At 40.0% G+C, this 21,551-nt stretch overlaps 2 protein-coding genes across 2 annotated transcripts in view; both read left to right on the top strand.

The window, feature by feature from the left end:
- CCNY (cyclin Y) overlaps positions 1-12,109 on the top strand; it is a 119,318-nt gene extending 107,209 nt beyond the window's left edge. The window contains exons 8-10 of the mRNA XM_032235620.1: positions 3,897-4,063; positions 5,367-5,529; positions 10,757-12,109. Of these exons, the coding sequence (XP_032091511.1) occupies positions 3,897-4,063; positions 5,367-5,529; positions 10,757-10,873 (447 nt within the window). The 3' untranslated portion in view covers positions 10,874-12,109. The remainder of the gene's footprint in view (positions 1-3,896; positions 4,064-5,366; positions 5,530-10,756) is intronic.
- Positions 12,110-16,083: 3,974 nt separating this feature from the next.
- On the top strand, positions 16,084-21,333 carry LOC116520377 (gap junction delta-4 protein-like). The gene is made up of 2 exons (XM_032234539.1): positions 16,084-17,314; positions 19,471-21,333. The coding sequence occupies exons 1-2, from the start codon at positions 17,251-17,253 to the stop codon at positions 20,619-20,621; spliced, it is 1,215 nt and encodes a 404-aa protein (XP_032090430.1). The 5' UTR covers positions 16,084-17,250; the 3' UTR covers positions 20,622-21,333.
- Positions 21,334-21,551: the final 218 nt, after the last annotated feature.

The following is a 21,551-nucleotide window of genomic DNA, read 5'->3' as shown; positions in this document are numbered from 1 at the left end:
ATAAAATAGAGACATGAGCCATAGGGGGAATAGGTAGAAAGGACATAACTTTATTTTTCAGTGGGTTAGGGAACTTCCGCACACAACGGATGCTACCATTTTAAAAAGTAGATTTTCCTTTCTCTTTTCCTTCCAGCCTTGATTTTAGTTGAGAACCATAATTCAGTGGTGAAATACTGGCCTTAAAATATAACAACTCCCTGTGTGGCAGAGGCTGAAAAAAACAACCCATTTTTTTCTCCCAAAGAGAATTGTAACCATCATTGTAGATAGTAAAGCAGTCTATTTAAAAGCACCCTGGCTTAGATTATCTCTTGATCCTGCAAAGAAGTTTTGTTACTGCCTTTTTATTGATATTACACCAATGGGAGTGGGGTGTCGATATGCAGGATCCAAAAGATATTATAGGTTGAAACTTTATATTTCTGAACTTGAGTACACATCGGCATGGCTTCAAGCAAATAGTCTTGGACAACTTTCAAGGACGTTAGTAATAACTGATATTTATTTGAAGGAGTGCTGGAATAACTGACCCATGTAGGAGTCTGATGTTTAAAAAGTTAAATCTAGGATAGAAGTTATATTCCATTGTGACCAAAATAGTTTTGGAACATTGGCAACTTATTGCAGAAAAGAGAACCGTCTCTGAACTGAATTTGCAGAAGCAAGACGATTTTCCATTCCTCCTCAGGCTATTCCCTTCCCATCTCAAACTTTAAATGGACAGAAAAAGTGATTGCATGTAGGTAAACCATGCAGTAAGATATATTTTGGCCCTTCTCACTTCAGAATAAATTCCCACTATTGAATATTTAAATCCTGTGATCTGTGGCTGTATTTGTAAATTATTTGGAATTGTTTAGCATGCACATAATAGCCCTCTACTCAGTAGTGGGATTCAAATAATTTAACAACCGGTTCTCTGCCCTAATAACCAAATGGGTAGGTGGGGCTCAGTGGTCATGTGACTAGGTGGGCGTGGCCAATTCAACATCACTCACATCGATGGACTTTTCATCTTAGCTGTTACAATGTAATAAGGGTTAACTGGAGAGGAGTTTCTGTAAGCAAGGCAATAAAGATTAGGCCAGAATGTTTCCTTCCAGCCTTCCTTAAAGGTTTAGCCCTGTAAAATAGAAAAAAAACAAAATAATATTTCTTCCAACAACCAGTTCTCTGAACTGTTTAGAAAGTAAACGACCGGTTCTCCCGAATAGGTGTGAACTGGCTGAATTCCACCACTGCTTCTACTTACTGCAAAGTTAGCATTAAAATAATTTTCAAAAGGTGGTTTTCTAGACTAAGGCATCAAATTTCTCATGTATTTTTCTTCATTTATTCCAATGAAGATTGTTCTCACTTGCTTTAAATTAACGGTAAGTAGTAGAAACTGCTGGAAATTTATAATTTAATTATTAAAATGTATTAGATGTTGATTCCATTTTGGCTAATGAATTTAAAATAGTATTTTGAAGACTTTCTGCAATTCAGAACTGCTTTGCACAACCCTCTGTTAAATCCGGCAGAATTTATTATAGTTGTAATGGTCAGTGAGCTTATAATTTGTTTGAAAAAGATTCAAAGAAAGGACAGCATGATTAGTGGCTATCCATGCTTTTCATTACATTCTTACCATTAAATTTAGTTTTAAAATTTCAAGGAAAAGACAGTTATAACAATTGCACTTAGACTTATATACTGCTTCACAGCGCTTTTACAGACCTCTCTAAGCAATTTACAACATATTGCCTCCAACAATCTGGTCCTTATTTTACCACCCTCAGAAGGATGGAAGGCTGAGTCAACCTTGAGCCTGGTGAGATTTGAACTGCCAAATTGCAGTTAGCCAGCAGTCAGCAGAAGTAGCCTGCAGTACTGGCTACTAACCACTGCGCCACCGCAGCCCATAAATAAGCATAATCTATGTAACTTTTCTATAGCTATTCAAAACTGCCACTTTCTATCCATTATACTGGGAGATAGATCTGTCTTGTATTATACTTTTACTCTCCTATTTCCTAAATTTCTTTTCTTCAGTAATCATGTTCCCCCTAGATTTGCTCTAGACCAGGGGTGTCAAACTTGCGGTCAGCGGCCCAGATGCATCACACAGTGGCCATGCCTACTCCCAGCTTAGCGAAGGGAAAAAAGTTGTGATACATCACATGATGATAATGAGTTTGACACCCCTGCTCCAGACACTACCAAAAATTGGGTCTGTTTTATATCTTGTATCTTCAGTTTTTCCTGACCACCTTCGGATTTCAGGCTGTCTAGAAATTTTCAACTAGTAAATTCAAATTTCAAGTAAATTCAGTTCATAGGTATATTGCATACTGTTAGCCATACATCTAGATTAGGGGTGTCAAACCCAATAGCATCACGGGCTGTATCACAATGTTTTTGCTGTTGTAAACCCAAGGTAGGTGTGGCCTGCACGGGCCATATTCGGCCCCCAGGCTGGCAGTTTGACAGGCATGATCTTGATCAAGAGTCTCCAACCTTGGCAACTTTAAGATTGTGGAATTCAACTCCCAGAATTCCTCAGCCAGCCTGACTGAGAAATTCTGGAAGTTGAACTTTACAGGTCTTAAAGTTGCTCAGGTTGAAGACCCCTGATCTAGATCATCTGAAGACCCGATGACTAATCAAACCTAATAATAAATAAGAATAATATCTAGTCAATCTTAATACTATTCTGTAGGTGACTACTACTATTAATCCAGCACATGGCCAGAGATCAAAATTCATTTTTGTTGGTGCTAATCTAATGTCAGTCCATTTTTTTTATTTAAGCAATTATAGTTTGCTTACTTTGCAATGTAGTTATTTCTTTTTTTAATAATATGTTTTATTAAAAGTCATAATATGATACAAATATACAATCAAAATTTTCTATTTGTTTAAAAGTTAGAAAACCAAGAAAGGGAACTGCAAAAAAAAAGAAGAAATAAAATTAAACTTCTGTCTTTCATCAGTGCAATAGATTACAAAAATAATACCTCAACCTTTTGCTTTATATTTCCCAACATTTCTATAATTATAAAACCATTCCAATCATCAAAAGCTAAATTCATTTTTTTTTCATGTTTTGAGCATAAAATCCAGCAGTGATTTCCAGGTAGGAAGAAAACTAGATAAATTCTTTTCTTTAATTAAAATAAGACAATTTTACCATTTTTGCAAACTCCATCACTTTCCATCCACTCTTCCATTGTTGGAATCAATGTGTCTTTCCACTTTTGTGCATATAAGATTCTTGTTGCTGTCAACTTGTGCAGTGAAGTTACTTCTTGTGCATGGCATGGCAGAACGAAAGCCTTCAGCTATAAAGAATGCAAGTGGTAAAACAACATTATCTCTGGAGAGGCAAAAAGAAGATTGATAAAAGCAGAGTTACAGTATCGTGGCACAAAACCTTTCCCATTTTGTGCATTACATGATCACTGTTCTTATGATGTAATTCAGCTAAATTGCATTGTTAGATTTCTACACCCCATCCCATATTGCCTTTTATTCTTTAATGTTGATTGCATTAACATCTTTGCTGGTTTTCTATGTAGGAGTTTGCAGATCAGCGAATAATCAAGGGTACTTCAGTCCATCATCAGTGGTAAACTCATACTAGAAAAGCTTTTAAAGTAGTAATCCTGCTGGTTATTTTTAAATATTGTTTATTACATCAAGTCTGAAATATTTTCAGAAATCTGCCGTGAAAACTATAGTGAAAGTGTATGCTGTTATTGAACTGTGAAGTATTATTTATATGGTACCACTGGAAACAATTTTCCATTTAAAGATCACTCAGGTAGGAGGGTATAATTGGGTTTCTTCCTCCTCTTATTTCTATTCAGCTAGAGAAATGTATGAACTCTTGCTTTCACATGTCTTTTCAGGTATATCTTGAAAGATTGTTAACTTATGCAGAGATAGATATTTGTCCATCAAACTGGAAAAGAATTGTGCTTGGTGCAATTCTACTTGCATCCAAAGTTTGGGATGACCAAGCTGTGTGGAATGTGGACTATTGTCAGATCCTGAAAGATATCACAGTTGAAGACATGTGAGTTTATTGTTTGGTCCCATCTTTGCTTATTTGCTGATAACAGATGCAATGGGAATCTGAAGAGGCTGAGAAATTTATTTATTAAATCTCTTTGCCACCCATGTAATTTTGAAATGACACTGAACAGTGTTCAGTGTTCTAGATGCAGTGCTCATCTTTGTTTCTAAGCTGAAGAGCCAGCACTATTCAAAGACGTCTCTGTGGTCATGTAGCTGACATGATTAAACACCAAAGATACATGGATTACCTTCCCACCAAAGATGGTTCCTATTTTTCTACTTGCATTTTTATGTGCTTTCAAACTGCTAGGATGGCAGAAGCTGGGACAAATAACGGGAGCTCACTCCGTTACATGGTGCCAGGAATTTGAACTGCTGAACTGCTGACCTTCTGATCAACAAGCTCAGCGTCTTAGTCACTGAGCCACCGTGTCCGTCTTAGTGGCTTACAATGTTATAAATAAAATAGCATCTACACATATGGAGCAGCATGATTAATAAAAGACAATTCAGTTTGGGAACAAAGAAAGCTGGGGAACAAGAGATTAAAATTTTCATGAATTCAATGGAATGGAATATGAATGAAATGAAATATGAATGAGGCGGAACAGAACAGATCAGTCATTAAATAAATCACATAGTCATTTAGCAAATCAAACTTCCCCTATTGACTTTGCTTGTTGGAAACTATCTGGAAAAGTTGTGAATGATGATCATATGATTTTAGGATGAAATATATGTCAGTTCCCAAGCACAAGAATTTGGAGATGCTGTGCTGGTTGTAATTGTGAGGATTAGTCATAAGTCACTATTTTCAGAGTTGTAACTTTGAATGGTGATTAAATGAATTGTTATAAATCGAGACGACTTGTAAATACAAATACATGCAATACACAATGTTAGACCCAACCAAATTAGCTTAATCTAGATTCTGTTGGATAAACGGATTAAAGTTTAGGTCATAGTGAAATAAATTTAACTAACTTAGTCTATGTCTAACATTTCTGATAAATAAACAAACAAAAGCTTGTCAATTCCAGCAAACTATAAGTAAGAATAGGATTGGTATGTCTCTACTAAAGAGTCCAATATTCCATCACATTATATGGTTAGTGATTATGAAAGACATATTTTTCATTTAAATATGTAAGAAAGACAGACACAAAGTAAAGAAAAATGAACTTTGAAGGCATTTGCTATTAAAAATAACTCACATTTTATTTGTTTGTTGTTCACTCAGCTCAGCCTGTTGTGAATTGTGGCAAATAAAATTTTTCTTCCTTTTTGTCTCTATTTCTCAGGAATGAATTGGAACGCCAATTTCTTGAGTTGCTGCAGTTCAACATCAATGTTCCCTCAAGTGTTTATGCTAAGTATTATTTTGACTTGCGCTCCTTAGCAGAAGCAAACAATCTGAGTTTTCCTCTAGAACCTCTCAGCAGGGAAAGAGCATATAAACTTGAGGTGAGACTCTTGATCATCTCATCATTTGAATATTACAATGTTTTATGTTACACCAATTCCCAAAATCATCAAATTGTAACTTCATTTGTTATCACCAGAAAGTATTGATCTGTGTCAATTTGCTACCTATACTAAATACTATACCCTACCATAACCATAAGCATTACCATTACCATACCATATTTTACTTTTACTTTACTTTATTGTCATTGTACGGATGTACACAGTATACCCATGCAATGAAATTTACATAACATCCAAAGACCAGGTCCAACACTCCTGACAATCCCACACACACAAACACACACCAAAAATTCCCCGCCCCTAAACCACCCAAGCATCCATACAACAGACCAAGTAAAGCTGTCCAACAGTTCACTATTGATGATGACCCTTTAGTTCATTGTTGAGTGCAATTATAGCTCTGGGATAAAAAAAACTATTCAGAAGACGTGTGGTCTGGGTTTTAATTGTTCTGTATCTTCTGCCAGAGGGCAACAGTCCAAAAAGGTTGAGGTTTGAGGTTTATTCGATTTATATGCCGCCCTTCTCCCAAGGACTCAGGGCGGCGTACAACATTAAAAGAAACACATACTACAAAAGTTAAAAAGAAATTAAATAGGATATCCCCAAACCCAATTAAAATTAACAATAATCAATATTTTGATTTGTTTTGCTCAGGCCAGGCTGGCTTGCTGGAAAAACCAACTTTTTAGGGCGCATCAGAAGGACTGGAGGTTGGGGATTATACAAAGCTCCGGGGGCAGCTCATTCCAGAGGGAAGGCGCTCCCACAGAAAAGGCTCTCCCCCTAGGGGTCACCAGTCGACACTGTCTGGCCAATGGCATCCTGGAGAGGCCAACTCTGTGGGATCGCAATGGACGATGGGAGGCTACCGGTGGCAGTAGGTGGTCTCGCAGGTATCCTGGACCTAAGCTATGGAGCGCTTTCAAGGTCATAATTAGTACCTTGAATCGCACCCGGAAGACAATCGGCAACCAGTGCAGGCCTCCTAAAAGGGGTGTAACATGGGAGTACCTGGGTAACCACATGACAACCCGCGCAGCCGCATTCTGGACTAGTTGAAGCTTCCGGGTGCTCTTCAAGGGCAGCCCCATGTAGAGAGCGTTACAGTAGTCCAGGCGAGAAAGGACGAGGGCATGGGTGACTGTGCACAGAGCATCCCGATCCAGAAAGGGGTGCAACTGAGGTACCAGGCGAACCTGGTAAAAAGCCCCCCTGGCCATCAGGTGTTCTTCTAAACTAAGCCCCGTATCCAGGAGGACGCCCAGATTGCGGGCCCTCTCTGAGGGGGCTAAAATTTCTCCCCCTATCATCAAAGATGGAACAAGAGGCACAAATCGGGATGACGGAAACCACAGCCACTCCCTCTTGGAGGGATTGAGTTTGAGCCTGTTCCTCCCCATCCAGATCCGCACAGCCTCCAGGCATTGGGACATCAAGTCAAGGGCATCGTTTGGGTGGTTTGGGGTAGAGATGAAAAGTTGGGTATCATCAGCATATTGATGATACCGTACCCCAAAACCATGGATGATTTCACCCAGTGGTTTCATATATATGTTGAACAGAAGGGGTGAGAGAACCGACCCTGGGCACCCCACAAGTGATGTGCCTCGGAGTCGATCCCTGCCCTCCAGTCAACACAAACTGCGACCGATCCAACAGGTAGGAGGAGAACCACCGTAAAACGGTGCCCCCCATTCCCAACCCCTCGAGTTGTCACAGTAGGATACCATGGTCGATGGTATCGAAAGCCGCTGAGAGGTCTAATAGGACCAGGACAGAGGAACAATCCTTATCCCAGGCCCGCCAGAGATCATCGACCAATGCGACCAATGCCGTCTCCGTGCTGTATCCGGGCCTGAAACCCGACTGAACGGATCCAGGTAGACAGCTTCATCCAGGGACTGGGGAACCTGACGTGCTACCGCATTCTCAACAACCTTCGCTACAAAGCAAAGGTTGCAGACTGTATGATAGTTGGCTAAAGAAGCTGGGTCCAGGGAAGGCTTCTTAAGGAGGGGCCTCACCACCACCTCCTTCAAGGCGGTGGGAAAGAACCCCTCTCTTAAAAAAGTGTTGGTAATTGCCTGGAGCCAGCTTCGAGTCACTTCCCGGGAAGCAATTTTATCCTGCAGATACTGAACAAATTCTTCAGCCCTACCCTGCAAGGGGTCTTTCCCAGCTCCTTGGCTAAGTAAGGAGCGGGTCACCCTAAACAGGGCGACTGGACAGTTATCTGCGGATGCGATAAGAGCAGAATAATGCTGCCGTTTTGCCGCTTTGCTGCTTTTATTGCCACTAAGTAGGATTTAATATGAATCCTTACTAGTGTTCAATCAGATTCGGACTGGCTGGCCCTCCAACCACTCTCTAGGCATCTTTTCCGGCGTTTCATCTTCCAGAGCTCCTTGGTAAACCAGGGAGCTACCTGGGATCAACACCGGGGCAGAGGCCGCAAAGGCACAACACGATCCAAAGCCCCAGTGGCTGCCCTATCCCAGGCTTCCAATAGGGCTTCGGTCGAGTTGTGAGCAAGGGATTCAGGAAAAGTCCCAAGCTCCATCAGGAACCTTTTAGGGTCCATTAAGCGCCTGGGGCATAACCATCTAGTCGGTTCCACCTTCCTGCGGTGAGGGATAGCAGTATGGAAGCAAGCTTAATGAGGAAATGATCCGACCATGACAAGGGTTGGATAGAAATATCCCCTAAATCTAGATCATTCATCCACTGCCCAGAAACAAAAATCAGGTCGAGCGTGCGTCCCCCATTATAGGTGAAGTCTTGATTTAACTGAGTTAGGTCCATAGCCGGCATGGAAGCCATGAACTCCCGAGCTGACTCAGATATCTCACCAATGGAAGGCAGATTGAAATCCCCTAGGATCATAAGCCTGGGGAAATCAACCTCCAATCTAGCTAACACATCCAGCAGCAGGGCCGATGAAACGTAGCAGGGAGACAAGTATGTAACAAAAAGGCCCACCTGAACTCCAAGGCCCCATTTCACAAAAAGGGACTCACACCGACCTATCTGAGGCACAGTGACCTCCTGAGGTCTGAGACTTTCCCTAATAACCATCGCCACCCCCCCACCCTTGCCCTGGGCTCTCGGCTGGTGAAATGCCCGGAAGCCTGGTGGGCATAATTCACTAAGGAGAACACCCCCCTCATGGCCCAACCAGGTCTCCGTAATGCATGCCAGGTCCGCTCCACCCTCTTGTATGAGGTCGTAAATGAGGGGAGCCTTATGTACCATGGACCTGGCGTTAAGCGACACCAGCCGGAGACCAGGGTCCTGTAATCCCGAGCACCCAGGGGTATGAGAAGGGTGATGAGGGTCGGAACGCGCGATCTCTCTTAAACAGCGGACCCGCATCCCCCAAACATAATTTGGCCCTTGGCCCCCACCACATCTGCCTCTCCCACAAACAGTAGAGATAGTGGACCCCCCAATTGAATGGCTTAATGTCTCCCCCGGAATCCCAACCCTTCCCAGTACTCCCAACCCGCACCCCTTAGTTAGCTCTGGCCTGTGCCCTGGCAGACTCCCCCCCAAGCCTGTCTGAGCAATCCGTATCAACCCCCCCGCCCTCCCCTTAAATTTGATTTTAAAACCCCTGTAAAAAAAACCTAAGCAGTCTCTTCTTGGCATGCCACCTCTCGGGATCCCAAAATCCGTCCTTGAGAAAGTGTCTTGATAGGCAAGAAGGCCATCTCCGGGAAAGGGGGAGTTCCCGAAGGGAATAAAGTTCTGTCGCAGTATAGCATAGAGGAGAATGTGGCATCAACCAAATGGGATGACATCACGGAGAGATAGAACGAGGAGATGACATGTCCACGGGGGGTGGAAGCCGACAGTGTTCAAGGGGGGTAGTGGAAAGGTGCTGCTGGGCACACCCACGCCGGCTGCAGAGATCCCAAGCCGGGCGACCCATCGCCACTGCTGCTGAACACACCAACGCCGGCTTCAGAGGCCCCAGGCTGGGCGTTCTGATGACCATACCCATGCCAGCTGTGTTCAAGGGGGGTAGCAGGAAGCTGGCGTGAGCCCATCCACGTCGGCTGCAGAGATCCCAAGCCGGGCAACCCACCACTGTCGCTGAGCACACCCACGCTGGCTTCAGAGACCTCAGGCTGGGCGTTCCCATCCACGCCGGCTGCAGAGATCCCAAGCCGGGCGCGCCGCCGCTGACCGCACCCACATCGGCAGCCGCTGACGATCTTTATTCTCTCACCGCCAGCCGCCCCCTTTCACTCACGATGTTCCGGCTATGAAGCAGTAAATCGCAGCTCAAGGGTATCCCCGAGGTCCCCGGAAGGTCTCATAGCTAGACCTGGAACCGATGGAATAGGGTACCCCTGAAAGCCCCTAAGAAGGACAATCATCTCCCCGAAGCTCTCCTCAAACACGACAAGACACCATCTTGGCCATGCGCAATTTAAAACTTTAAAATTCAAAAAGATTGTAAGCAGGTTGGGAAGAGTCTCTGAGAATGTTGTGCAATTTTCTCACCATATCATACCACACCATATCACAGCACAGCACAGCACACATACCATACACCACACCACACCACACACCACACCATACTATACTATATTTTACTATACTATACTATCCATTATTCTTTACTCCAAACTCATTTCCCAAACGATGTAGAGATTTCCGCAGAGTATATTGGTAACAGTTTATTGATTCATTCATGCCTTGGTTTCCAAGCAGACTGTTTTAATGGGTGTCTCTAAAGTTTACACCATACAACTATGATGTGTTTGGCAGTACAGTAAAGAGAGTGAGGTTCCTCAGCTTTTCCATGACCTGGAGAAAGAGTAGATAGATTTCTCTGATAGATTTGTGTCCTATCACTCCTATGGGAGCTCAAGACAGCATCCATAGAATTCCATCTTCTGTTTCTTCCTGGTCCCGTGGAGTAAGTTGGGCTAGAAGAAGATGAATAGTCCAAAGTCATCCAAACAGCTACCCTGACTGGAGGATGGCCCAGGTCCTGGTGCAATATTTTAGCTCAATATAATACTGGAGTCCATGCATTTATGTTATAAGAATATATTTTGCTTCAGGTGCCATTCTCTTGGCACACACTTGGATGTGCCATAATGGTGGAGGACCTACTTTGAATCTGGAGGTTTTGCCAAATCAAGTCATCGTGTATGTTTGACCCTCTTCGTTCTCCATTCTCTTATAGGCTATTTCTCGCTTGTGTGAAGATAAATATAAGGATTTCAGGAAATCTGCAAAGAAACGGTCAGTCAGTTCAGACAATCTGTCTGTAGTTCGATGGTCTCCTGCAGTTATCTCCTAACGCTGAAATCTGAGATACAAGACTCTAGAAGTACTGTTTCTATCATCAACTTTGGATGGGAGGGTTGGTTTTGGTGAATTTTTTCTCTGGTTATTTTTTTTCCTTATTTTTAGATCTGCCTTTACAGTGCCTCCCCTTTTGTGTAGCACACAAGAATAACTATAGGGATTCATTACAAAGAACTTTGAAAGAAGATTTGTTTTGTTGTTTATTACAACTCCTCTGCTTTTTGATGGGGAGAAAGCAAATATTTAAAAATATTTGTGCAAAATATCCCACTTAGCGAGGATGAAACCTCAGAAACCAATACAAGATCATTAAAGAGGAGGAAGAATAAAAGGCCCTTAACAGAAATAATGGCATGAAAACCAATGTCTCAAAAGAAGGTTGCGAGAACCATAATAAGAAAAAAGTTGGACGTGTTTTGAGATCCTCTTCAATATCTTCTAGTGGTTTCACATTCTTTTTTTTTTTTGCTTTTTGATTGAGTTTGCTTTCTCTTCTGTAACAACCATGGAGAAGGCAGTGCCTGTAGTAGCACAACATGAACCTCTGATTAGAGAGCCTTTTCCTTTTGCCCCTACACTTTGATGTGCTTTTGTTCATAAGCTGTTTTATTAGCCTTTTGCCTCTTAATTCTTATGGATATTGTTGTTTCTTGTGTGCTTTTACTGTATTTTTGGGGAAACCGATTGACAGTGCTGAACCCAAAGTATATAAGATCAGGTGATTGAGCATAATTTTATTTTACTCTCTCTCTCTCTCTCTATTTTTTTTTTTTAATTTATAGCAACCGGTGTCATGATATTGCCCTTAAGGTGCATTTTCAGTACTGGTGCTTTGTATTATATATGTGGTTGCATGTGCCTTCCTACCTTTTTTCAGATGGGTTTATTTTTTCTTACTGTAAAGACAGAGTTGCTAAAAGGATTCAGGTGACAAGTGAAACTTGGGCCAACGTGCAGACATTGCTTTAGATATAATAGTTCTTTTGCAAGATTTTTTTTTAAATCGTTTAGAGATTAGGTGGAGTCAAGCGAGAGAAATGCAATGAAAGAATGAGAGTAAGAATCTTTTTTTGTATGGCCCAAATAGTTGATTTTCTTCACTCCCTGGTTCAATGTTGCAAGCAATAGCCTCAAAAGGGTTTTATATCTTTACTTTAGGTGGAAACCAATCTGTTTATATATAAAAAAGAAAAAAAATTAAAAAAAGTTCCATGGATTCAAGGATCCATGGAAGAAAAAAGAGAAGAATTATATGTGTATGTGTTACACACACACATGCATACATACATTTACATGCGGGGGCATGTGTGTGTGTGTAATAAAAACAAGTGTTTTATCACAGATTAGATTTTGGAATAAAAATGAGGTTTTTTTCCCAGCGTAGGTGCTCATAGGAATTTAAACAAAATGCAAACTGTGAAGAAAATTGTATTACTTTGTTGATTATTTTTAAAAACTGGTTGTCATCCTTCCCATCTTTTAAATCTATGAAAACATACACATACATACACGCATACATACACGCATGTTCTGTACAAATAATTGAGTTTGCACATGCGAGAAAGGTGCCATACAGAAAACCAACCAATCAGCCAAAATCAGCTTGAGTATCATGACTTCTTGAATTCACTTGTCAAGGGATGTTTTGATGATATTGGTTTTGCTTTTTGTGTATTGCTTCAGCAAAACAGAGAAAGTATGTTTCACCAGGAATTTTCCTTCCTGCATTTCCTTACTGTCCCTTGCACTTCATACCTTCCAGACATTTAATAAGGATCTTGCTTAGGCTAAACATCTATCACTGTATTCCAGAATCATTCCCATTAGTTTCAGCAGCAGCTTAAGGAGACAAGCATTATTGACATGGATCTCATTAAGCCTTAAAACCATGATCATAGGTAGTTTATTTATAGACAATGGAATACCCTTATTTTCATGAAATAACACATTTATGTGGCTTAATTTTGGAAGGAAGGAACACGTTCCTGTCCTCAAAGGCCTGGAATCAAGGACCTTAAAGGACTTTTCCCTTTTTTTTTAATGAATTATTTAAAAGTGTCTTTTAATTTCAGGAAAATAGCAGGGTGAGAGAAAGGAATCGCCAGCTTTAAATTGAAATGGACTAGATCTATATGGCTAAAAACAATTACTTTATTGAGATTTTGCAGAACAGGTTTTTTTTTCCAGCAAATATAATAATAATAACGAGGCAGGTGGATTTAAAGAAAGGCATGACAGAAAGAGAAAAAGTTTGCTTTATGTAAAGTTTTCAATAAATTTATTCTAATTTTGTGAAGTTTATTAAACAACCTTAAAGATTGTATAGTCTGTTTATTGTATGTATGTACATACAGTCTGATACTTAAGATTTCAAGTGGATTCCATAAAACCTTGCTCAGTCTTGTTTAGACTGTTGGATATTGTTTTAGCTTTGTGCACTGGATTCTACCTCTGTATAGGAGAATTTTCCACATTCTTCAACTAGTACTGATTCTGTGATTTAACTTGGTTATGTTTCTTGCACTACAAATTAAAAAAAGGAAATCTGTTAAATGTGGTGTTTTCCCATTATTAATATTACGTTATTGCAAGCTACGTTATTTTTTAAAATGCTTTAAAAATAGAATTCTTATAAGAATAATTCTGTTTTACTTGCCCCATATTTACTATGCAAATAGATAAATAGGTACCACTTCGGTGAGAAGATGTTAACAGTTTCCATGCACTTTGGTGCTGGCCACGTGACCATGGGAATGTTTTTTATCAGCGCCGGGTCCCTTAGCTAATAAAAGATGACCGCCATGACTGGACAGAGGAAAGCTTTATCTTTTATAAGAATAGTTCTGTAAATTAACTGCAGTCTTTATTTTTTGTATTGCCAAAAATTGCAGAAAAACACCATGCTTTTTCCCAAAAGGCTTTGTACACTGTTCTTATAAAATTGTGTTTCCCTCATTCCCAATTTGAACTATTCTTTAACTCACGCATTTAATTAAAATATTAACGAATTAGATTTATACATGTGCCTAATTAAATATTGTTGGAACCCCAGTCTCTTTTTGGAAAAAAATTCTGCAGATGGTCTTTGGAATAGATAATAATAGTGTAACCAATTCTTGTGCGTGTTGAGATTTCTGTAAATTAAGAGCTCATGGGCAAAAAGTCATGTCACAAGGTATTGCTCAGTAGTAACTTTAAGGCTACAAAAAAAAATCATACAACTGTATACGGTTACTAAGGAGAAATGTCACAAATCATTGGATAACATGCAGGTTCATATCAGGTTGGCTTTGAGTCCTCCTTCATGGCAAACAAAATATATTTGGGCAAATAATTGACAACGTAATCTGAGACGTAGAGAGGCACAGATGCTCCCCATTTCTTTTCTACCTTAGATCTTTCTTCCCCGGCAATCAAGATGGAATAGAGATGGTTAGATGAAAGGCTGAGGAGAAAGGTTGAATTTCTGAATTTTAAAATAAAGAATTCTTAGAAAAAGTTGCTGGCTAAGATGTCAGAGATTGTTGCAGAAATCACTTCTGGAAAGCACACACAGATAAATGATTCATCAGGATTCATTGATTTCTTTATATACATAGTAACACATGAATAAATGTACAACACCAATAGTGGATTTTCCAACATGGTAGTAGTTACAGGAAAAACACAAGCAGAGGAAAAATTGATTTCATTTCAGAGTTCAGAGCTTAATGCAGATAAGAAGAACCTCCTCTAAATAGGGCAGTTAAACTAAGCCTAAACCACACCCAGGCACCTAGCTGTCTCCAGCAAATACTGTTTCAGTTTCCAAACAGCCCTCATTGGCTGACTTAATTGTTATGCATATACATTGGCTGACTTTTGTTACCATGTTCTATTCCAGCCTGTCCCCAATGGCTGACCTATTGCTATGTCCTATTCCAGTTCATGAATATTCTGACATAAGACTCAAAACAATGTACAGGAACTCCACTTTCTTTGTGAGGTGCAGAACAGACAAGAAAGGCTGCCTGATAAGCCAATTCCATTTTATTGTAAAGATACATTAACAGAATCTTGGAAAACTGAAAATTTGATTCTCCTGCTTTCTCCTTTATGACCTGATAATAATTTAGGGAGGGTTGCTCCAGAGCATCTTGCTTCATCCACTATGCAATTGTGGCCTATGCTCCCAAGGGTCATTCCTACATACCATTAACAGATACTCATTATAGAAAATTATATATTAAGCCTCATATATGTGAAGAGCCTAGTGCTGCTTCAGTCATGCCACTTGGAGGGTACCAATTTCATTAAGGAAATGAAAATACTCTCATTAAAAAGGAAAATAAAAAATAAGGAAAATAACTGAAATAAGGAAACAGAAGAAAAATTCCCAAATAGTATGCATGCACACACACGTGCGCGCGCGCGCATACACACACACAATTTCAAAGGCCTATTAAACTTTAGAAAAAGTAGAATACTGCCTTGTACATTTGTAGAAAAGAAGTACAATTTGTTTGCTGGGAAAGGATAGCTTCTCGCCGCTTTTCATTGTTGTTGGTCACTACAAAACATAAATTTACTAAGCATTGAATACTCAGGTTTACTCCCACTGAATGAGGAAGACATAACACTCATATCTGGAACAAATTTATCTTATGTTGCATTTTCTGTCTTTAAAAAGAGTAGACACTGTTTTGAATTCTTTGAGCCAAAAGCAGAGATTCTGTGCAGGCACAGTTCCCATCTATATGAAAGACCATTCAGGGAAAAACAACTTTATGGCAAGCTGATTTGTTTTGGGTATCCTGTTTGTTTACCTTCATCTTTCAGTGTTTGGCTTTCTGGCTTTCTTTCATGGTACTTCTGTCAGGATTCCATCCTTCTATCTCTTGAATCCAGAACTAAAAAACACGCCAAACAGTTTCTTCGCAAAGTTAAGTACCATATACATTGAATTTCCCTCTTTTTAACAGTACAAACAGAGAAGGTTTCAAATGTATGAAACACTGATATTGTACTTCAATGTGAATAAATTGTGCATCAACAAATCAGCAAAAAACTGGAGATTCTCAGTCATCCAAGCCATGGTTGTGTTAAAGGTGTTTTGGGGTTTTGTTTCCCAAAAAGGCAACTGGGCATTCTTTGTTTTTCCTTTAAGACATTTCGCTTCTCATCCAACAAGCTTCTTCAGTTCTGAAGAGGACTTTTCTTGAATGAGAAGCGTAGTGCCAAAGAAAAAACAAAGTCCAGTTGCTTTTTGAAAAAGCACCTTTGGGAAATATCATAAAAAAGATTATAAATTGTACTCATATGAATATGGGATTCTGCAGATGACTAGTTGTTGAGCATCTGAAATGAGGCCACATAACCATGGGAGGTGCTGGTCTTTGTAAGTGGATGAGAAGTACCTTTAAAGGTTCCATTGCAACATTGAATGGCTGCTAAGCAACTGGCTTAGCACTCAAGCACTACAGAAGTCAGAAGTTAGACAAATTAAAGCCCTCCTCTTTGTTCTTAAAGGTTGGGTTACCGAACACTTGAAATGTTCAGTCAGGTGATCCAATTTTTTTAAATTTCAAAATATGTTGGCTTGAATTCAGATCAGTCATTCTGATCATACTGGAGATATTCTGTGTTTCAAGCAACATGACGTCTTTTTTTTAAAGTGAGAATTTGATCTTGAAATACTTCTGGAAGGGTCAGAACAACTGGAGCAGAGTGTTTCAGGTTCAAAATGTTTCATGCATCCATAATGTTTCATGCGTTCCTAATGCTGGACAGGTTAAGCATCATCAACCTTAGAGTTTTTCTTTTGGGAAGAGAAGAAGCCATTATGGAAAAAGAAACATGCGGGGACATCCATGAATTCTGTGTCTCACCGCTTAATCCAACTGGCTTTAGGGAATTGTCTTTCATCTCTGTTTCAAAGACTTTGGCCACTACAAAGACAATGTCATTGGGAGCCCTGGCAGCTGGTGTTGCTATATCCTCTTCCCTTGTGATACTCATTTCTATCACCCGGGCAAAACAAAGCTTGTTCTATTATTTCTTCTCTCAATTTATCTTTCATCGCTCAACTATCCCAGTAATTTTAGGAACCTGGAATGCCCCCAAGAGGGTAAGGAAAGCTGACAATAGCCAGGATAATCCCTACTGCCTTTTGTCTTTGTGCAGTTGTTGGGGCAGAGGTGAGAGCAACAAATGTCTTCAGCTATGTTTTCTAAAGAAGGCTGGCTCCACTCTGTGAAGTTGTGTTTCCTTCCACTCTCTGGCCATCTTTTCAGTACTTCTCATTTTGCTCTCTGTGTTTAGATTTCTGTAGGTTTTGAGAATGCAGAGATTTTCGTTATAGGTTCAATAATTGGGCAATCAAGTTTCAGCATGGAGTATTCAAATGCATTCAGTTTTCTCATCATTGCTCTAAGCTACAATGAGACGATTATAGGTGAGTACATTATTTGTAAGGTATGTATTTGTGTTTAGCTATTTAAAGGATTAGTTAACTTTTCAGCTGTTACTTGTTACAGTGAAGTTGTCTGAAGGACAAGGTCTTAATAAGTCATGCATGATAGCTTGTTTAAACCTGTGTGAACATAATATGAATGGTGCAGAGTAATGACTGAGATAGTAAGTTATCTTAATAAATGTGTGGGCCTTTTTCCATCATAGTCATTATTTTCTTTATAGGTCTGTTGATCTACTACTGTAATTAATGCCTTATTTTTTTTTTAAAATGACAAGTCATTGGGTGGGGCCTGACTAGTAACCAATGCCAAATCCAGAGAAACAACTGGCCGCTGTGATACAATTGTAGTATAATAATAATAATAATAATAATAATAATAATAATAATAATAATAATAATAATAAAATATTGCGAATGGTAGTGGTTTAACAGTGGGCAGTCAGAGTTTGCCTAATTTTACATACAGCATAGCAGAATTTGGCCACATTCAGAGAAACTACTTCATACTAATCTGAAAACAGTAGCTACTAAATGATTAGTATTTCCTACATATTTTATTAATTGAGTCTGTGAGAGAGAGGCAGAAGAGTATGACGTGAGCTATAGTTTCAGTGGCAATTAAACTTGACTATTCTTATTCATGTATGGGGCATAAAAGTGATTCAAAGATATTTCTAAGAATCATAAACTTGTTTTACCATTCAGCGGGAATGATAAACCTCCCTGAATGTCTGTGGAGGTTCTCAAACATCCAGGTCATGGTTGTCCCAAAGGTTCCCCCCCCCCCCCCCGCCACAAAAAAGTCAACTGGACTTTTTTTGTTTTTTATTTTATTTATTTATTTGTTTGTTTTTCAAACATGTACAAGATAACAAGTATAGGTAAGAACATAAACATGAACAAAGGAAATAAATACAGATAAATGGGGACAGTAAGAGAGGGACAGTAGGCACGCTTATGCATGCACCCTTTACGAACCTCTTAGGAATGGGGTAAGCTCCACGGTGACAGTTTGAGATTGAAGCTGTGAGGGTTAGGGGCTGTAACAATAGAGTCGTGTAGAGCATTCCAGGTGTTGACCACTCTGTTGCTGAAGTGTATTTTCTACAATCGAGTTTGAATCTTGAGTTTGCATCAATTGTTCGCCCATGTATTATTGTGGTTGAAGTGAAGAAGTTGTTGACAGGCAAGACGTTGTAGCAGACAATTTTGTGCACTATGCTTAGATCGCACCACAGGCGGCATAGTTCCAGATTGTCCAAGCCCAGAATTTCAAGCCTGGTGGCATAGGGAATTCTATTGTGAGTTTGTTGATATGTTTTCTTTGACAACATAATGCTTCTGTTTCAAGAACTGAACATCCATGAACTGAAGAAGAAAAAAACAGTTTGCTTTTAGAAAAAAAGCATCTTTGGTTCCCCACTGTGTAGACTTCACATTTTCTTCAGTTTTAAAAATGTATGTCCAATAAACATTTTCATCTGCTCCTTCCATCCAGTATTTAAACTTTGCTAGTTCAGAAATCAAAGAACATTAAGATATGAGCATGTACCAAAATCTTGCCTTAAACACATATTCAATATTCGTTCCGTGAGTTTGATAATTATCAATTTTAGAGCTGCTTCAAACTTTCTCTTGGAGATGTTCACATGTATTTGATATTTTTGTACCAAACCTTTAGTATATAAGACAGTAGTAGTAAACCTTTTCGGGACTGAGTGCCAAAAAGGGAGCACTTCTGTGCCACAACCAGGAAGAATTGCCCAAGGGGCATGCACACACTGGAAATGAACTTCTAGTTTCCTGCACGCATATGCATCCTGACCAGCAAATCGTCTGGTTACTGCCATGCATGTACACATGCCAAACATCTGGCCGGCATGCATGCTCACACCGGAAAATGGAAGACCAGCTCTTCTGGTTTTCTGGCACTGCTGCATGTACAAAGGCCAGCTGATCATCACGTGTGCATGTGTGCCAGAAACCCGGAAGAGAAATGGGCAATGCTGCATATGCCAGGCGACATGGCTTCACATACCATTTTGGGCACACCAGCCATAGGTTCGCCATCCCAGATATAAGATATCTGCTCCTCTGTTATTGACAATCCCTCTGTTTTTGTTCTTCTTTTCTAGGAAAGATTTGGTTAGCAGTTGTGATCTTCCTACGATTTATGGTGATATTTTTAGCGGCCTATCCTCTCTATCAAGACGAGCAAGAACGCTTCATCTGCAACACACTGCAACCAGGATGTTCCAATGTGTGTTATGATCTTTTTGCTCCAGTATCGCACTTTCGGTTCTGGCTGATTCATAGTATGTCTGTCCTCCTTCCTTATGTTGTTTTTGGTGTCTGTATATTACATGGTGTGGTCAGACACATTGTAAAAGCCTCTTCCTCCCCTTATTCTCAGTACAAAGAAATTAAGCCTTTATCTGGCTGCAAAATTACAAAGGACTCCAAAAGTTCAGCGAAAAAGAGAAAAATTGGCAGGAGAAATGAAATGGCTGCCCTGGATTTTTCCAGGGCTTATATAGTTCATCTGATTATGAGAATATTGATAGAGGCTGGCTTTGGAACTGGTCAGTACTATCTCTTTGGGGTTTTTGTTCCAAAGCGTTTTTCCTGTGACCGCTTTCCTTGCATGAGTTTTGTTGATTGCTACATTTCCAGACCAACTGAAAAAACCATCATGATGCTTTTCATTTGGGGGCTTGGGGGCTTCTCCTTTCTTCTTAGTCTTGTTGACCTAATCTTTGCTTTGCGGACCAGTGGGTTAAGAAATCGTAGAAATAAGCTTCTGTTGCAAAAGTTCAACGCAGAAGAGGAAGGTATCCCTGACCTGCAGCAAGATGACCATCCAGGCAATATTCATCATGGAAGCATGCCCGCCCCCGAGGGCGGTATGAAATGCTTGCTTGCTTGTAAGGCTACAGAAGACTGTCCTTTTCCACCCACAATGACCCTTCAACAGATAATTGGTTCTCATCTCAACAGTAACCAAAATAAGGTATGTAATGAATCTTCCAATCAAGATTTGCTTTTCAATGAAGCCAAACAGCGGGAGAATCCATCTGAGCAATCAAGACATGAGCACCAGTCCTACTTTGTAAAAGAACCCTTGGCTTTTAAATCCCAAGAGGTGTGCCATCATAGTTCTCATTCATTTACAAGTTACGACAAGCCCTCAGTTCATTATTCTACTCTGGAGAGAAAGTCCTCTGATACTCCATCTGTCTGTGATAGTTCTGAGTACTCAAAATCCAAAAAATCTGAATGGGTATAGAAAAAACAGGAACCCATATGGTAAATGGCGAGGTGGGGGGAATCTCATGGATCACAAAATGAAAAGTGTCATCATTATGCTTACATTATAATTAACTGGAATTCTTTAGTTGAAAGAAGGGTTTTGAAAGAGTGTATTTCAATATTAAATGAGGCTTTGGAATGGGATAAAACAGCTATTCCCAGAAACCTGTAAGGATTCTTTGTGATACTCACTCCACTATTTCTGTTGCTTGGTATGTATTTATCAAATGCAATAGAATTTAAGTGGTACATTTCCTCCTCATTGTTGGATGAGAAACTACTCAAATTCATTGTTTTAAAGGGGAAAATGGAAAACTATAGGGGGAAAATTAAAAGGGAAAAATATTTGTGTTCACTTTTGTATCATGGTATGACACATTGAAATCATAGTCTCACCTTTTATGATATTACTGTCCTGTCATTATGGCTTTTGCATGAAGAAAAGGCCCTAATTGCAACCCTCACTGAAAATAAAACCTTCCCCATTGAAAATCCTGTTCTGTGTATTCTCACCTGGTTAGAGCTACAAGGAAGGGGGGAAGGGGGTATCTATTTATGGAATTCTCCACATATACCGTAATCCTGGGGTAGTATGCCTTGTTCCATAGGTAAAGGTTATGGTTCCCCTCACACATATGTGCTAGTTGTTCCTGTCTCTAGGGGATGATGCTCATCTAAAAGAGCCGAGGTGGCGCAGTGGTTAGGGTGCAGTACTGCAGGCCACTTCAGCTGACTGTGATCTGCAATTCAGCGGTTCAAATCTCACTGGCTCAAGGTTGACTCAGCCTTCCATCCTTCCGAGGTGGGTGAAATGAGGACCCAGATTGTGGGGGCAAGTTGCTGACTCAATTTGCTAAAAAATCTGTAAACCGCTTAGAGAGGACTGAAAGCGGCATATAAGTCTAAT

Source organism: Thamnophis elegans, chromosome Z (assembly GCF_009769535.1).
Source record: "Thamnophis elegans isolate rThaEle1 chromosome Z, rThaEle1.pri, whole genome shotgun sequence".
NCBI classification, from domain to species: domain Eukaryota; kingdom Metazoa; phylum Chordata; class Lepidosauria; order Squamata; family Colubridae; genus Thamnophis; species Thamnophis elegans.
Note: the sequence above shows the minus strand (reverse complement) of the source record. Positions and strands in the feature narration are given on the sequence as shown.